The sequence below is a fragment of the Corylus avellana genome, chromosome ca2 (genome assembly GCF_901000735.1).
Source record: "Corylus avellana chromosome ca2, CavTom2PMs-1.0".
Lineage (NCBI taxonomy): Eukaryota > Viridiplantae > Streptophyta > Magnoliopsida > Fagales > Betulaceae > Corylus > Corylus avellana.
The window spans coordinates 44,872,211-44,890,780 of NC_081542.1; the positions used below are offsets into that span (position 1 = coordinate 44,872,211).

General features: G+C 34.6%; 3 protein-coding genes across 3 annotated transcripts; all 3 read left to right on the forward strand.

Moving 5' to 3' along the window:
• The first annotated feature begins 1,618 nt into the window (after nucleotides 1-1,618).
• LOC132171537 (serine/threonine-protein kinase SRK2A-like) lies at nucleotides 1,619-3,427 on the forward strand. Its single transcript, XM_059582877.1, has 5 exons — nucleotides 1,619-1,687; nucleotides 2,210-2,302; nucleotides 2,390-2,482; nucleotides 3,148-3,253; nucleotides 3,338-3,427. The coding sequence occupies exons 1-4, from the start codon at nucleotides 1,619-1,621 to the stop codon at nucleotides 3,220-3,222; spliced, it is 330 nt and encodes a 109-aa protein (XP_059438860.1). The 3' UTR covers nucleotides 3,223-3,253; nucleotides 3,338-3,427.
• On the forward strand, nucleotides 3,350-10,185 carry LOC132171536 (putative PAP-specific phosphatase, mitochondrial). The gene is made up of 11 exons (XM_059582876.1): nucleotides 3,350-3,436; nucleotides 4,144-4,305; nucleotides 4,425-4,521; nucleotides 4,992-5,094; nucleotides 5,960-6,171; nucleotides 6,457-6,516; nucleotides 6,795-7,159; nucleotides 7,884-7,962; nucleotides 8,051-8,101; nucleotides 8,959-9,130; nucleotides 9,626-10,185. Exons 2-10 carry the CDS (start codon nucleotides 4,196-4,198, stop codon nucleotides 9,106-9,108), a joined length of 1,227 nt encoding a protein of 408 aa, XP_059438859.1. The 5' UTR covers nucleotides 3,350-3,436; nucleotides 4,144-4,195; the 3' UTR covers nucleotides 9,109-9,130; nucleotides 9,626-10,185.
• A 6,521-nt stretch (nucleotides 10,186-16,706) lies between these two features.
• On the forward strand, nucleotides 16,707-18,218 carry LOC132170888 (transcription factor MYB102). The gene is made up of 3 exons (XM_059582028.1): nucleotides 16,707-16,956; nucleotides 17,065-17,194; nucleotides 17,300-18,218. Exons 1-3 carry the CDS (start codon nucleotides 16,824-16,826, stop codon nucleotides 18,084-18,086), a joined length of 1,050 nt encoding a protein of 349 aa, XP_059438011.1. The 5' UTR covers nucleotides 16,707-16,823; the 3' UTR covers nucleotides 18,087-18,218.
• Nucleotides 18,219-18,570: the final 352 nt, after the last annotated feature.

Genomic DNA, 18,570 nt, shown 5'->3' on the forward strand with positions numbered 1-18,570 from the left:
ATCAAGTCCCGGGCGGGTCCTAGTCAAGTCCTGGGAGGGTCCGGGTCAGGTCTAGGGCGGGTCCCGGTTAGGTCCCGGGCGGGTCTCGGTCAAGTCTCGGTCAAGTCCCGGTCAGGTCCCGAGCGAATCTCGGTCAAGTCCTGGGAGGGTCTCGGTCAGGTCCCAGGCAAGTCCCGGGCAAGTCTCGAGCGGGTCCCGGGCAAGTTCCGAGCGGGTCCAGGTTACGTCCCGGGCGGGTCCCGGTCAAGTCTCGGGCGGGTCCCGGGCAGGTCCCGGTCATGTCTCGGGCAAGTCCCGGTTAGGTCCCGGGCGGGTCCCGGGTAGGTCCCTCCGGGGTCCCCGGCAAGTCCCGGGCAGGTCCCGGGTCATGTCCTGGTCAGGTCCCGGGTAGGTCCCTTCGGGTTCCCAAGCAAGTCCCGGGCGAGTCCCGATCAAGTTCCGATCAGGTCCCGGTCAAGTCCCGGGTGGGACCCGGACAAGTCCCAACGAGGTTTTATGAGGGTCTTGACAAGATCCATCAATTTAAAAATGAGATGCTCATAGTCGGAAAATGGTTTACGGTTTTGAAAACCGTAAACCATTTTCCTAAAATTAAAGAAGAATTTTCGGTCAAAAGGAAAATATTTTCCGTTGACCACTATGTTACGTCGAGGTAAACACCGTAAAATACGGAAATCATTTTTTGGAAATCATTTTACGTCGAAGTAAACGGAGCCTAAATTTATTATTTTGCCCTTACTCTTTTTTCATCATGATTTAGTTAGATAAGGTTATTTTTGTCTTTTGACATTTCTTTAAATTACGAAACTATTAAATTGCCCTTCCTGAATCTAATGAATTTAAAAAGTTGTCTGGATATTTTGTCTTTTATATTTAAATTACCATTTCACCCTCTGAGTATGTAAAGAGTCAAACTTTTTGATAGAGATTTTTTGGTATTTTTATGAAGGAAGCTTCAAAAGGAATGGGAGAGATTAAGAAGAAATGGGCAAGAAGGAAAATCAATTTTTTTTTTTTTTTTTTTTTCCAGTTGCTACAAAGAAGTGTACAGAAGTCAAAAACAAAATCTACCTAAACTGATTTTGTATTCAGAGAAGGAATAGTGGAGAAATGAGTTAAAAAATAATAATAATAAATTTTTTTTTTTTAAAAAAAAAAATCTACCTAAACCGATTTGGATTCAGAGAAGAAATGGAGGAGAAAAGGTGGAGCATTTTTTTTTTTTTTTTTTTTTTTGATTTCTTGTCAATCTCTTTTTTTGCTATAGAGAAAGAGTACAAGAGTAATAAAAAAATCTGACCAAAAATCCAAATGCAGGATACCTAACCCATCACCCAACTGGCTAGATTTTGCTCCCAAAAATATTGTGCATTCGGTCTTAAGAGAAACGAGACAAGTTGGGTTCTCTTTTTGTGGGCTTCTCCTTGTTGTTGTGCCGCTGGTCATCGTTGTTTTCTTAGGTAAGCATCTAACCTTATCTCACTGAATAATAATGTTAGAAAATTGTTTGCAAACCAAAACTGTTTTAACTACAATGCCTAAAACAGATACAGTTTGGTTGGAAATGTTCTAGGTTAAATCTCAACCTTTGTTTCTTTTATATTTAATCCCAATTGTCATGGAGTACGCAGCGGGTGGAGAGCTATTTGAGAGAATTTGTGCTACCGGAAGGTTTAGTGAAGATGAGGTTTGTTTGTTGTTCTTGACTTATAGTGAACTCCACTTTCACAAATTTCTGGTTCCTTAATCATGGAATTTATACTTTCATTTCTGTTTGCTAAGAATATTTTGGAAAAGACCTGAAGAGTGTTTTTTTTTTTTTTTTGGATCTCACAGTATGTGTGATTTAAAAGGATGATTTTACTTATGAAAACAAATTTAGCAATATAGGAGAAAAATGAATACAAAGATTTGAATTACATATGCTTTTTTCCCTTTGCAATTCTAAGCAGCCAAACATAGTATAAAATATTATAAATTTTGTTCATGTATTTTTCTTTGCTGCTTTTCAGGCCATATATTTTTTCCAGCAGCTTATCTCGGGAGTGTGTTACTGTCATTCTATGATAAAATATATCAAAAGATCTTTTTTTTTTTTTTTTTTTTTTTCCAATTCTAAGAATATATTATGTATATAGATGTCCTGATATGTAGTTTGCCTTCTTTCTCTACATGAGTTTGACTTTTCCCCTTAATTCCTTGTCTGAAGCAAATATGCCATAGAGATTTGAAGCAAGAGAATACATTGTTGGATGGAAGCCCCGCTCCACGTCTCAAAATATGTGATTTTGGTTATTCAAAGGTTTAATGACAGATTAAGCTTAGTGTGGGAAATTTTTCTCCGATGTATATCTGAATTTTTATCCTCTGATTAGCTTTATTTGTGTAGTCCTCTCTGCTAATTTCAAGACCCAAATCAACTGTTGGAACTCTAGCATATATTGCACCCAAGGTTCTTTCTCGAAGAGAGTATGATGGGAAGGTAATTTAGATTAGTTATGTTGTTAAACCTTTGCAGTGTGTATTACTTTCTTTACATGATTCATTTCTCTGCAGTACTATGTCCGATTTGGATTTACTTTGTAACTAGACCATTTGTGTTTTGTAATTATCCTTAAAGACACCTAAGACTGTATGTCAATTGGTTGTGATGAGTTGAAAATTTTTTAAATTAATCTTCAAAGATTTTTATGTTTTAACTTAAGTGGTGTTTCAAGTACTGGGATTTAACCTTTCACTAAATGAGTTGAAATCTAAAAGAATCCCATCCCCCCTCCGTGTTATTGTCTTGTACTTGTAGTATTTGTTTTATTGGTGTCATATGTGATCCTTTGTTATATTCTGCCCATGAAGTCGATATAGCAAAAACATATTTTAATTTTTTTAAAGGAAAATACCCAAATTAATCATTATATTATGAATAAAAACTATCCTTTTGTAGTAGAATATTTGCTTCAGTGACTACAAAGCCCATTCGTGTACGAGACACTTTAGAAAACAAGCAATTGAACACTTTTCCGGCTTGGGAAGAATAAGAAAAATATCAAACTATGTTCCACCCTCTTGTTCCACTTGTTTCTTTTTTGTGCAATATGAATGTCATTTGCTTTGCAGATTACCATTTAAGTTTGCTTTGTGTTTGTTCAGTTGGTGGATGTGTGGTCATGTGGAGTGACTCTTTATGTTATGCTGGTGGGAGCACACCCATTTGAAGATCCATAGGATCCGAAAAAAATTCAGGAAAACCATCAATGTGATTTACCTCCATTTTGGCCATCCTTGAAATTATTAGGTTTCTTATTTTAACAATTTAATAGCTTTATCATTTCTTATGCAGCGAATAATGGCTGTGCAATACAAGATTCAAGACTACGTTCGCATATCTCAATATTGTAAACATCTCCTTTCTCACATTTTTGTTGCAAATCCTCTAAAGGTATGTACACGGCCAGGTTAATAATCTTGTTAAGAATTTTGGATCAAAGTGATGTTTTTTGAAACTATTGTTGGTATCAACCAATGGCACAAAGGAAGACAAGCAAATACATTTTTACTCTTTTATGTGATGTAATTTGTCTTCCAATATTAGTAAGTAAAAAATAATAACATATGCTCTCTTTTGTGGTACAATACGTGTGTGCCATTTGAATTAACTTCTATCTTTTCTTGAATCTTATATTTACTCACTTTTGTAATACTTCTTTAATGTTATGTTATCCATTTAGTTGTGAAAAAAAAAAAATTATGTATGTACTTGCGCATGAATCTAGATATTAACTGATATAAACATTTTTTATACATGGTTTTGAATTTGAATTTTTAATATTAAATAGCACTGAATTCATAACACAGAGAACCAAGCACGTGCATTGCACCTGCCATCTCTACTAGTTATTATATATAAGGGTAGACGGTTAGCGATTATAAACCGCTTTTTTTTACTTCTAAAATTACTAACCTTCCCACTATAGACAGTGATTTTTTATAACCATCTACTAAAATAATTAAGCAATTAGCAGTTATAAGCCCTTAGCGGTTGCAGGGCGGTTATATCCGCCTGGTTTGTAGAACCCTACTAACCGGTGCCCAAAATAAGACCGTTGGAATCCCCTCCCTCGCGACTAACCAATCACACTTTCCCAGTCTTACTGACCCATCGCAGCTGCGACAATCTCCACCGTTCAAAACCCGCCCTATGGATCTCCTCCACTCCGCTTCTCCATTCCCCGCCATCGGATTCGCCCACACTCATCGTTCCAGATCCACTATCCCTCTACACACTTGCAGACGACTCTGCATCGTAAGGTCTCTGCACAAGGTTTTTCTTTACAACGCTAAGTTTTATTATTATATTCGTTTCTTTTTTTCTTTTTTTGAATTGAAGGAATTAAATTTAAATATTTAAATATTTTGTTGAATTTCAGGGCGAGTCTGCCTTTTTCGATTCAGAAAGCGAAGTACTGCAGAGAGCTCGAAGCTGCGGTGGACGTGGTGGAGAGAGCTTGTCATCTTTGTGTGGACGTAATTTCCTTATCTCGTTCACTCTTCCTCAATTGCCTGTTTGGTGGCTGAGAAAATGCGAGAAAGGAAAATATCAGTTGCGATTTTTGAATCGCTAATTTCTGCCTATATAGGCTATAACGTCTCCGAAGCACTTTTCTTGTTTTTCTATAACGCAAGTTTCGTTTTTCGATATAAGAAATGCTTTGGGAAAATGCTGTTCATATGATGCTTAGTTTTTTTGTATCAAAGAATTGGAAAGTTCTTACTAATCTAATTCATGTGGCTGATTTTTTCCTTTTAATCTTAGATTTTCTCTGCTTTTTGAACCAAGAACGGCATGAGACATGAGAATTGGCTTTCTTTTTCTCTTCGTTCTAAGATTTTCTTGGCAACTAAACAGCATCTTGTGGTTAAGACTTAAGATTTAATGTATTATATTTCTTCTTCTTTAGTTCGCTGTCATTAATTTTATTATTTATGATTTGCAGGTGAAATCATCTTTGTTCTCTACTGATGATCGGATTGTTGAGAAGAATGACCAGACTCCGGTAACGGTTGCAGATTTCGGTGTGCAGGCTCTGGTCAGTTTGGGTAATTATCTGTAAAATGCACATAGCTTATGACCTTTTTGATTGTTTATTAATGAAATAAATTTCTGCAGCTAACTAGCTTTTCACATGTATTTGGTTGTGGGAATTCAGAAATTGGAACATAATAATTAATCGCCATAGTTTAGAGTTGCAATTTGAAATTTGTGTCTTGCACAATGCTACTACACTTCTGCGAAGAGCAATACAAGGGGTACTAACTTTTTTACTATAAGAAACTTAATAAACTAAAGTGTGGCTTGGTACTCATTACATTTTTCTTAATTAATTGTTTTATTTTTTTCCGATTAATGAGCTACATATCAGTTTAGTAAGTCTCTGTTAGTAAAACAATTAGTATTCCTAGAATTTCTCTTATGGGAAAGTTTGCTACAGATAAGATTTCTTAGGGAAAACTAATTATGTGTGGGGATTAATATCAGTCCCAGAAATCCCTCTATGACAGCTTATTGAGCCTGCATTTTACTATTCAACTGTGGTGCTATTACTTCGCTATGATCATTGATCTTGCCACTAGTCTACCATCAAAACCCATGTTGACTTATACTCATAAGGGCACTCTTTTGATATACATTTGGCATGTGAGAACCAGGAGCTGATCTCTTACGGTAGGCATCATTTCTCTTCATCATGCTGTAGGACTTTGTATGACTTAACACTGTGGTATGACAAAACCATACGTTGTACAATTGTGTAATGTCATCAAACAAAGTGTAATGAAAAAAAAAAAATATTATTGGCTATTCATCAATCTCTAAATCCAAGAGATTTTGTTGTAATTGATATCTTAAAATTCTTTTTCTGGAATTCAAGCTTTGCTCATTCGCCTGTTGTGGTTATGATGACAGAGTTGGGTAAGCTGTTCCCTTCTATTCCTTTGGTGGCTGAAGAAGATTCTTCTTTTCTACGTTCAAATAATCTAGAAGATTCCGTGGTAAGTGCAGTAAATGATAAAGCAGGTGTTGAAGATAAACCATGGGCACGTGATGATGTACTTAAAGCAATTGACAGAGGAGCGAAGGAAGCTTTTCTTTTTGGAACGAAGCCAGCCACGTATTGGGTTGGTGTAACAGAGCTTTTTTACTGTTTGGAATGGTCATTGTATTGTGTGCTTGTGTTAATTCGTGTATATCTGGATGGACACCATGGTTTGCAAACTGCATGTTCGATTAAGGGGGTAGACTTTCCTCAGTTTATAAAAGAGGAGTTCTCATTTTAGTCCCTTAAATGGCCTTATGTTTTTATCTGATATCATAAGCTTTACTTCCATAGTTTGTGATTTTGCACTATGCTTTGTGGTATGTTTACTTTCTTCACTTTTATTGAGGCAATGAACTCAATGCAGGTGCTGGATCCAATAGATGGCACAAAAGGATTTCTAAAAGGAAGTGAAGCCTTATATGTGGTAGGTCTTTTTAATTTGAAAGGTTGCTCTGAAGTTTGTGTAATATCTTCTCAATTAAGTTAGTTTTAGCAGCGTTACTGCTTGATTTGCCTCTGGATTATAACACGAATAAGAGGTTGGTATATTTGTCCCATCTTCACAATTGTACCATTCTTTTTTTCTTCTGTAGATCCAAAATTTGTTCCAAGTATAATTTCTCAATTTATGGAAGTTGTATCTTGTTTACTGTATCACTCTTTATATCTTGATTTGGCTAAGGGAGCTCCCTAAATTTTTAGGTAGGTTTGGCTCTTGTAGTTGAAGGAGAACTTGTGTTAGGAATTATGGGCTGCCCTAACTGGCGTAATGATTTTTCCAATGAATTCATCAGTGAGGTCCCGAAAAAAGAAAACTTGTCTAGATCAGGCATCATAATGGTTGCTCATATTGGCTGTGGAACATGGACAAAGAGGTTATCATATACGCTGGATTGTTGGACAAGATGCTTCGTAGATGGATGTCGCTTAGTACATGTGGCACACTTTTGTGTGCCAGATAGTCAAACATGGGAATCGTTGCCACTGTCAGCAACAGTCAGTGCCACAACTAATGCTGACAGTATTGAGGATAATCAAGTTCTTCTTTCGCCAACATGTTGCGGAAGGTTTAATCTTATACCATGAGTACTAAATCTACATCTTCCTACTTACCTGCTTCTGTTTGAAATTGCTAATATGTTGTGAGGTGTTAACTGGCTGTCGGACTTCTTCCTATCAATTAATTGTATAAATCTTAAAAGAAATCATCTACTCTACTAACGCATACCTGTATTAGCATATTGCAGTTAAATTGTGGGAGCATGTTTTTCTTCTATTTACATAACCCGGGTTTTGTTTCACTCTTTAACTTATCAAAAAAACACATAACCAGGGTTTTGTTTACAGAGTCTAGTTACCATTGTACAATTTGAATATAAAGTTTGAACATTGCTGAGGATTTTATGTACCCTGTTTTCTGGATGTACTTGTAATCCCATTCTCTAGGCAGGTAAAGCATAGGCCTCAAAACAGTGCAGTTTCTACTTTTGGCTTTTAAACTTTAAGTTGAGGTGTCTACATCTACCCAATAATCAGCTCCTTCCTTGGCAGAAAGCAGGCACTGAGGGGACACCTTGAATACACTTCTTTTCAGTTGATTTACAAATATTCAGTTTCATAAGACCTATCGTTTTGATTCTCTCACTTGGATGGCCCTGTAAAATTTGTGCTGCATAATTTCTTATTCTTTTCCGTGTTTACTACATAACTTTGCGGATTTGAAGTATCATCTTTTCTTGGGTTTATAATTTTCTTCTTAACTTCGTTACACATTCTTCTTGGGGTATGCAGCTTATGCAAGTACTTAATGGTGGCTTCAGGAAGAGCTTCTGCTTTCATTCTTCTAGCAAAAGCTCAAAGGACTGTCAAGGTAATGCGTTGGTTTTTTAGATAGCAAATACACAAAACTTGTGGTTGCATGACTTAGTTCTTGATCTTATTTGCAATGCATATTTTAGGCTTGGGATCATGCTGTTGGCATGATATGTGTGCACGAATCAGGGGGGAAGGTATGAAATATTCCTCTCTCTCTCTCTCTCTCTCTCTCTCTCACACGCATGCATGCAGTACTCGTTTCTTCTCTTTGTGATGTTCCATAAGTTTCAGTTATTTTTCATTTTTAATTCTATTTTTGAAAATATGGGTATTGTGAACGTTATTGATCAATTAAATTGAATAGATGTATGTAGGGAGAATTCGCTTTGAAGCGACTATTGTGATTCTTACATTTATATCATTTTCACACTAAATAAGTTTGTTTAGAAATTATATAAATAGTTCAGAGGAACTTGTGTACATGAGTGTTTACTGAATTCATGAAAAATAAAAAATAATAAAAATAAAAAATAAAAAATAGGAATCTCTAACCGAGATGGATTTTGGCGCCTTACAAGAAAATAAAGTGAAGAAGACCCATTATGCATAAGGCTAAAGAAGAATACCCGCTTTTTAACAATTTCCCAATATGTATTCAGTGTTTATAGCACGTTGCTTGATGATAATCTGTGCCATTATAAAACCTATCTAAGTAGTATCTTTGGTCGATGTTAAAAATTTCAGCTTTCACATTTTTGCTAAATGTGTCATGGCGCATGATATATGGAGAAAAAAAAAGTTAAAAGTTCAACCTCTTCTCTTCCTACTTAAAACATAAAATGTGTCATGTTCAGGTCAGTGTTTTATAGGGGAACATCTTCAGGTATCTTTTCTTGTTTTTCTTTCTTGGCTTTCTGGATTGTTATCAGCCTTGGTTTGTTTGTGTGCTCTCCATGTCTTCGCATAGCTTTATGATAGGCCGTTATTTGCATATATAACAACTGTTGCACTTGTATTGATGACTAATAGATAAATCTGGAACAAAAATTAGGTGACTGACTGGAAAGGTAGTCAAGTTGATCTTGCTGCAGATATAGATGGACGGAGAATTATATTCCCTTCAGGTGGAGTTCTTGTGACTAATGGCAGCTTACATGATCAGATTCTGGAGATGATCTCTTCCAGATCATCAGCTGTTTGATGGCGAATCCTAACTGATCTTGGTAATCTTTTTTCCATTTTCCTTTTCTTTTGTTTCTTAAGCAATTGATTCTACAATTCTTGAAATGATATTCAGTTCAATTTAAATGAAATGCGAACTTCGTGTTCACTGTTAGCAGCTAGCTATTAAAAGAAGACAAAATTATGTAACACGATACATTTTGACCTGTTTATGAGGCTATTTGTGACCAGCTAATTTAGAACCAAAACCTAAATCTTGTTTAAAATTGTTTATACGCTGAACTTAGTCTTAATGGAAAGTCAAGTTGAATATATTCCTATGAATTTTCAGTTGATCAACAGTCAGTTAGTGAGGCTGTTGCTATGGAAATCACATACAGAAACTATCTGGAGGAAACTGTGCTACTGAGTACTTTTTTTTTTTATTAATGTGTGCTACTGAGTACTACCATGATGACATCATTTTCGCATTATTTTGAAATCTTGTCTCAGCTTTCTGTTTTGCCCTTATGATGATAAGAAAATCTTGTTGCCAGTAATTGGAAAGGGGAGCCATGAAGATATTTCTTAGAATTTGGAGGCTTGGGACGAAGTTACATTAGGGAAGGTGTTGGTCATAATTAATTGCCGCAGTCCAGTGACTTTAAGTAATTGACTCCTATGAAATTAGCGAGGTTCTATTCTATAGAATTGGGTTGGATGCTAAAGCTGGAATATGTCAAGTGAAGCTATAAAATAGCCCCATGGAGAACAATCTAAGGAAATTACATCTAAGTAAATTCAGGAAAGGCGCCTATGAGGTGACTTGATCCAATGCCCTTTAATTTGAAATTTCCCACTTTGACCACTTAGCCATAGAACATGAGAAAATCATTGTTTGGAAACAGAATATATCTAGCTCAGTAGGTTGGGTTATTTCGAAATGCTTGTTATACACTCTGGGCTTTATTAGTTATTACATTGTTCAATTTGTTTGTGTCCACTAAGAAAAAAGATTGCTACTCAAATAAAATTGCTTATACCTCTGTATTCAGCATTCATCCTTGAACCTTCAAAATGGCCTCTTCACCGTATAGGATTTGTAGTTTTTCATCATAGAAATTCATGAATGATGTTTACTTGTACAAAGTTATGTGAATATAATTTGTGGAACTTTCATCTTTTTCACTGTTTCTGAAGAAAAGATAAGAACTTAAAACTGTAGGTGTCATGTAACTTTGTGCACTTGTACGTTCACATGATTTATCTCAAATAGCATTATAGAAACATTTGGATATTGCGTTTGCTTGCCATTTTGTGGCCATTTAACTCTGGATTCTTCCACATGATCCTCTCCATTTCAAGCGAGAAGCCATTTAATGGTTAAAATTTTGTTTTGTTTCATCTAATGGGATACGTAATGCCCCTTCATTTAAAATTTTTAAATAACGTGACAACATATGTCTCACCAAGTGACAAAATATATACCATTAATTTATGTTTATTTTACTTAAAATAGAGAGGATCGTGTTTCCTACTGTGGATATCCCCTTACTTATTATTAGCCTTCGAGGTTATTCTAGCCCAACAATTGCAGTGGCGAAGCCATGACTTTGGTTTAAGACGGACAAAATTAAAATAAAATTGATTGCCAAAAATATTAAATAATATAAGCAACAGAATAAATAATTAGTCAATCAATAAGTCATCAACATATAACTACAAGTATATAAAGTTAAAACATAAATAGAATATCTATATTCATCAACACATTAACTTAAAAAAACCATCTAAATATTAAAATATGCAAAAATATTTCTCATTATTACAGTGGGTCCTTAATAAATGTTAAGAAAATAAATCAATGTGAAAGTTTGACAACATATCTGAAAATTTTCTAAAAAGTTCAGTGTGCTTTATTTAAAAAAATAAAAAATAAAAAATAAAAAATAAAAATAAAAAGAAAAGGGGAGGGGGCCACTAAATGAAAAATGAAAAAGAATAATATTTTATGTGTGTGCTAAGCACATGAAAAATGAAAACTAAATAAAAAAAAAAAATGAAAAGGAGTTGACCAAGTGAGAGAGCATTATCACGAATTGGGAAAGGAAGGGACTAGTACTTTAATTTATATATATAAAGTAATTAATAATTAATCCAAAGGAAAGAGACATTATTTTGAATTAGAGTGACACGACATTTTAATTTATATAAAATTATATTTTCTGTTTATATTTTTATTTTTTACTCATATAAAAGCAATCTGCATCCCGCTCGCCCAACCCTGGCTCCCAAGTGCTAGCAAGAGCTGTCAAGGTGTAAGAACCTGATTGGTTGAGTACATGCCAAGTCAAGCATGTGGCGATCATATTGAACTTTCTAGTGTTAAACTATATTTTGCTTTAGACACGTACAGAGATCTCGTGAATCTGGAGCATTGTTCATAGAAAAAACCACTAATTTTCCTACACACCCACGTACACGTGTCCCAAAGTGCTTACGTTAAACAATAAAGTAATTAAGAAAACCCTGTTTTGGGAAAGTTCTCGATGTCTGATTATGCATGGGATTGCTTATTGTAACACCAATTAATGTCTCCTTCCCATGCACAGACAGGCTTTGGATCTTGTATCTGAAAATAACCCTAAACTATGTGGAAAAATCCGTTAAAAAAATACCCCTCGACACAAATAAAACAAAAAACCCACGTATTATTCAAAGTTTGTTGGAGCAATCGAACAGCTCGCATCAGAAACTCACCACATTTTTTTAGTTAATCTACCAAATTCTCATATGTTTCGGCTGGTCAACGCTAATCCAATCGTATGTAATATATTTTGGGTAACCCAAACTTTAATTTTGGACAAGCAAGCAATAGAGGTAAGCCAACTAAGCCTTCCTGTTTATAGTATAAATCTGGATTTGCATAATGAACTACGTACGTAATTAATTTGATTAGTTCCATGGTCATTACGGTCCTGGAAATCTTAATCATATGGTATTAGTTAACCTCAATTAATAATTAACTTGTGGATATAGTACTGCTCTCATTCCCTAATACGGATGAGTTATTTGTAGGAAGAGTTAATCGAAAATGTGACGTTTGATTAAGACAATGAAGATGATAGAAAACTATAGGAGAGAAGGGCATGCAAGCAATCTAGAAAAGTGTTGGGGTTAGGTCGAGAATTATTTTAAAGAAGCAGGAGGAAATCTTAGTAGATGAATATAATAATATTGAACGTAAAAGGTGGTGTTGTTTTTGTGTAAAATAATGAATTACATAATTGGGTTTCATTGTTGTCCCCACTCTAGAGAGCCTTGCATTGAGACACGTATGTACGTGGTCTAATTAAGTCCCATGAAATTAATCATATTAATTAAATTAACCCAACGATTTACGCGCAAGAAAAACAGAGGATCGTACATTGGAAATCGTCATGCTGCATGCAAAATATTTGATATATTTGTTTTATGTAATTACTGTTAATACGTAGATTAATGGAAATGGTCTAGCTTGATTACGCGGATGAGCTGCATGCAGGGCCGGCTCAATGTTTTTTGGGGCCTTAGGCGAAACTTTTAAATAGGCTTTATTATTTTTTAATAGTTATATATTAATTAAATAATATTTATTTTAATATTATTATTATATTTACTTCAAAAACCGCGCCAAATCTCCAATAAGCATATGTTCCAAAACTGAAGCACACAAAAGCAAATTAACCAAAAAAAAAAAAAAAAAACCCACCATAAATATTATTAAGAACCCATACAAAATTATCAAAAAATATATATATATCCATAATGTGGCAGTAACTTCCTCACTTGATTCTTTGATGCACCTCTATTTCAAGCAAAACCCATCAAAAAATTTGTCAAAAACCAATACAAAACCCACCAGAAAAATCAAGCATAGAAATAAACATTAAAAAAAAAATCAATTATTTATTTATTTTATGAATCCTTACCTCTTTGATACACCTATTTCAAACAAAACCTACAAAAAAAAAAGTGACAAAAACCCATACAAAACCCACAAGAAAAATCAAGTACATAAATAAACATTACCAAAAAAAAAAAAAAATCAATTTTTTATTTTTATTTCTTATTTTTTATGAATCCTTACCCCATTGATATACCTGTTTCTCTCTCTCTCGCCCAGCCTCTCTCTCTCTCTCTCAAGTTCTATTTTGAGTGAAACTAAGGAAAGAGAAAAAAGAAGATAAGAGGGGAGGTTGTCGACAGTGGAGAATAAAAGAGAAAAAGAAAAATAAATGAAAGAAAGTGGATTGTTAGGTATGGTTAAAATGATCTTTCAATATCAAATAATTTCGGATGCATAAGTAGATAGGTTCTTTTCAAGTATAAAGATATTTGCTTTTCTAAGTTAATTGATCTTATTTTACCATGGATTTATTATATTGGGGCCCTATTAAATTGAAGTCTATTTTAAATTACTTACTTATCATGATTAGAGGCCTTAAATTTTGATGAAAAAAAAAAAAATTAGGCCTAATTAAAAAAAAAAAAAAGGGCCTTAAATTAAAATAATTTTTTTTTTTTTTTGGGGGCCTTATTAATCCGGAGACCCTAGGCGAGTGCCTCACTCGCCTAGTGATCTAGCCGGCCCTGGCTGCATGTGTAGAGATCGATCACTTTGAGCCGATGAGTACGGCTTACAACCAATTTGTTTCTTTTTCTTTTTTTCTTTTTTAATTATTATATAGAAATTGGGTATTTTGATAACAACGGAATTAGGTAATTTAAAGAAATTAAAAATTTGATACTTTAATTGAAAGTATTTAAACTTTGAAACAGAGTTTTCTGAAAATTTCCTTAAATTTTGTTTGTCACTAAGATGTATATTGTCATGTGAATTATAAGAGAATTGTAATAAAAGTTGTAATACCCCGAGTTTTTTTATTTGTATTTTTGTCTCTTATAATTTGGTATTAGTGATAGAAATTTTCAATTGTTTTTATGTAGGGGGTTGTCCCATTGTCAACCTCTTAAATCTCTTTCACATTGCTATTATTATTTTTAAGTCTATCTTAATGTTCACCATAGCTTTGTTGAAAAGAAATGCCAAGGTTTTGGGCCCATAAAAATATGGCTATCATTGGCCTGAGTTGAGACCAAGTTCAAGAGTCTTAAAAAGTAGGAAACTTTTCCATTTGTTTAATCTTTTCCCCCACTTCATCACCCTGCCCCCTCTGACAGAATTCATGTTACTTTTGTGGGTAGTCTTGTAATTTGGGATCAAACAAGTAAACTATTTTATTTTTCTTCCCAAGCTAGTAAAAAGAATATTTTTATGGAAAAAAAAAAAAATTCTAGATTTTACATGGTGTGTCTTACGACCAACGTTGTCCCACAGAAATAATGTATACTGCGGGCCTTCACTAGATTGGTCTAGTTAATTATGAGATCCTCTTGCTGACCACATGATATCACGTTCTTCTTATCATAAGTTATAATGTATGTGGAGATATCATAGATTAGGATCAAGTGGTTAGAATTGTTATGTCAAAGGTATGAGCCCTTTGAAATAGGGGAATATGATCCTCCCAATTTCTGTTGAAATTTTCTTTTGTTGCATTTAACATTTTAACTGTATATATGGTGATGAATAGTAAAAGGTGGTTGAGGGTAAAATTAATTTATTATGGATTTTTACGTCTGTTTGATATAGTATATGGCTGTGTTTGGCAAAGGGCCGGACTGAACTAGACTCAAAAACTCAAAAAATTCTTATCAAAATCAACACCAACATTTTTATTTTTTATATCATATCAATAATTTTTTATTACTATTTAAATAAAAAAATTACTACCAAACAAATTTTTTCATTTTTTAATACAAAACATTTTTACTTTTTTTCTCTCTTATATCAATCAAATTTGCTACAGTACCGTTTCCCTTCCTTTTTTCCATTCCATTACCAAAACCATTACGAGAAGACCTTATTTGATGGGGCAAAATTCAAAGGCAAGCCCACATATCAATAAAACTTTTCAGAAGTCAATCAAGTGGTATTATTGACATTTTTCTTGACAACAAATCAAATTTCAACTTCCAAATGTAGGTGAGAGAGAGACAGAAAACAACATGCTTTCCCGCGGCTACTTGTTGATAAACTGCTTGAACTTTTGTTCACAAAATTATGTCAGAATTGAAGGACTAATAGATTGAGTTTGGCTTGGTTCACTTTCACTTAAAACTAGATCCCTTAGGATTGTGAAACACGTTTTTCGCAACCTATAATGAGACATGCTTAAAAATCTTGCTAGCAATATATATGAAAACACAGATTTTTTTACGTTTTCAAATTGCAATGTTTTAAAATGCACTTTCTGACATATTTTATGGTTAAAATCGTATTTTTGATCTGCAGAATTACAGTGTCAAACGCACTCTCAAGAAAATAGATCACATATTTTTTCCTTGATATCATTGTTTGTTATATTAACAATTTTTATGTCAAAAGGTTAATAACAAAAAAAAAAAAAAGAAAAGAAAATACAAACCATTTTTTGTCATTTCCCTCTTCTAAAAAGCACTTTTTGAGTTCAAACATGTATAGTTACTAAAAAGCTAATAAATAGTAGAGCTTTTTGTCTATAAGCTCAATAGACAAAAACTCTGTTACCCTAAAAACTCTGTTCTAATTTACCAAATTAATGAATGAGCCTCTTGTTATTTTTATTTTTTTTATATGTCTGCACAAGAAAATCGAGAAATGAGAAATAGGAATTTGAATTAATGACGTTCACTTAATGAGACGTCGTCTCCCGCCAATTGAGTTACAGATCGAAAACAAATGGACATCCATCATCGGGGCTTAATTTTATGATAAGTAGAATGGCGTATACAAAAATATATAGCAATAAGCCTAAAACACCACATAGTAAGAACATCTAAAAATTCAAAAACCTTATCTTGAAATTTATTGGAGAGCCCATCTTTGTCGCCATTTGCATGTCTTATAGATATTCATATTTTTCGGCAAACGCTGAACTCCATTATTTGCATCTCGCATTAATGAGATTTTCTGCACGACCGTACAACTAATCATAAAGAAAATACTAAAACTGCCCTTCTTGAACAAACATAATCCCTCCCCAATATAATGGGCACTCCCGTCTTTTCACAAAACAAAAATTCAAAGAAAAAAAAAAAAAATCTAGGAGCTAGCTAGCTTGTAGCTAGCATAAAGCCATGCATGGAAGAAGGAACGCCGTGGAATCCCTGTAACATGGTCTTGGAAAGCGTCAGCTTAAGAGAGAGAGAGAGAGAGAGAGGGGGGGGGTACGTGGCACTTGTATGTTGATGACAGCTATTGTGAATCCAGAAAGATAGGAGTCACAGTCCCGCAGGAAAATGATAGTTAATAAGAGAGAGAGAGAGAGAGAGAGAGGGAGGAAAATGATAATTGATTTTTATTTTTATTTTTTTGTGTAATAATAAATAATGAAGGATTTTGATGACAAATTTTCTTCAAAGAGGGTGGACACGTTGCCATTGAGATAAACAGAGGACGGCACCGAATCCGTTTGACTTCTCTCATGATGTCCTCCCCTTTGCTATTTATACAAGTACGAGCCCATACGGACCTACATCCCTTTGTATTCGTTTTCTGCTCCTCTCTAGTTCTCTTTTGTCATTTTAAACCATCGGAAAAAGAAAAAAAGAAAGTAGCGTAAAAAAGGCTATTAAAACCTTGTTGCAGAGGACAAGTACTCGTCGGAAACCATGGGAAGAGCTCCATGTTGCGAGAAAAACGGGCTTAAGAAAGGGCCGTGGACGCCGGAGGAGGACAAGAAACTGGTCGATTATATTCAGGAGCATGGGTATGGGAATTGGAGGACTCTGCCAAAGAATGCCGGTATATATATTTATATATATATATATATATAATAATATTCAACTTCAATTTCTTTGCTGCAGCTATTGATATTTATGCTGATTAATTTTATGATTTTGAATTGTGTAGGGCTTCAAAGGTGTGGAAAGAGCTGCCGCCTTCGATGGACTAACTATTTGAGACCCGATATCAAGAGAGGCAGATTTTCTTTCGAAGAGGAGGAGACAATTATCCAGCTACATAGTATTTTGGGCAACAAGTAAGTTTTCAATATAGTTTCTGCAATTGTACTAATGCTTAGGATTTTGCCATTTTTGGGTCATCCTTATTCCTTAAACTCTATCTTTGCTTATTTTTGTCATAGGTGGTCTGCCATTGCTGCTCGCTTGCCTGGAAGGACAGACAACGAAATCAAAAACTACTGGAACACACACATTCGAAAGAGGCTCCTCCGAATGGGAATTGATCCGGTGACACACAGTCCACGCCTCGATCTCCTAGACCTCTCCTCAATTCTGTACAATTCATCTCAAATGAATTTGTCAAGGTTTCTTGGGGTCCAAAGCTTAGTAAATCCGGAGCTATTAAAGATAGCCACATCTTTCATGTCATCCCAAAGGGAAAACCAAGACTTGCTTCTGCAAAATCTTCAACAAAACCAGCTTTGCGATTCCCAAATACAAAACCAGAATATTCCACAGCTTCTCCAGCATAATGAACTTCAGGAAATTCCATTGACTACCCCTTGTGTTTCATTCCCTAGTGAAGCACAAATCGTGGAGCCCAATGTAGAGCAATTCGCACCAGATTTTACCCAACCAGCGGAGTGGCAATTAAGCAATGGGATGCCTTTGAATTTTACTGAAGAACAACACTATGTTCCTGAACTACAAGGTTATAGTTATTATGGGTCTGATCATCAAACTATGATGGATCCTTCCCCTGAAAACTCTGCTTTCTACTCCAACAACAGCAACCAGAATTTCAGCTTCGCGTCGGTTTTATCGACGCCATCATCAAGCCCGACGCCATTGAATTCAAATTCAACATATATCAACAGCAGCACCGAGGATGAGAGGGAAAGCTACTGCAGCAACAACATGTTGAAATTTGAAATCCCAGATATCCTGTGCGTTAATGAATTCATGTAATGTCAGAAACTGATTGGATGTAAGGATTTCATGATGTAATGTCAGAAACCGATTGGAAGGGTTGTTAAAATTTTCTGGGATTTGAAATTTAGTGCTGTTCATAAGTGTAAACTTCTCTTAATAATTAATTTGGTGCGGTTCTGTTAAGCTTACTTTATCAGGAATCAAAACTTAAGTCTTTTTGTTTTTTTACTCAACCAGAAGTTTCCATTATTGATATGTACAATACTCTTTTGGTTTTCTTTAATCGTATTTGGTTACATTATTCGACAAAACCCTGTCCAGCTAGCATTGAAATTAAGTCAACTGCATAAACAAACACCATTAGATTATATGAGCGACAATAATAATGTTCTTCAGCTACAATCTTAAAAGCAGAATAGTTTTTTTTTTTTTTTCCAAAAAAAAAAAAAAAAAAAAAAAAAAAACTTGAACATAATTGGGAACACAAGATCTCTATATGTTATTAGCTTTTGTTATTGCC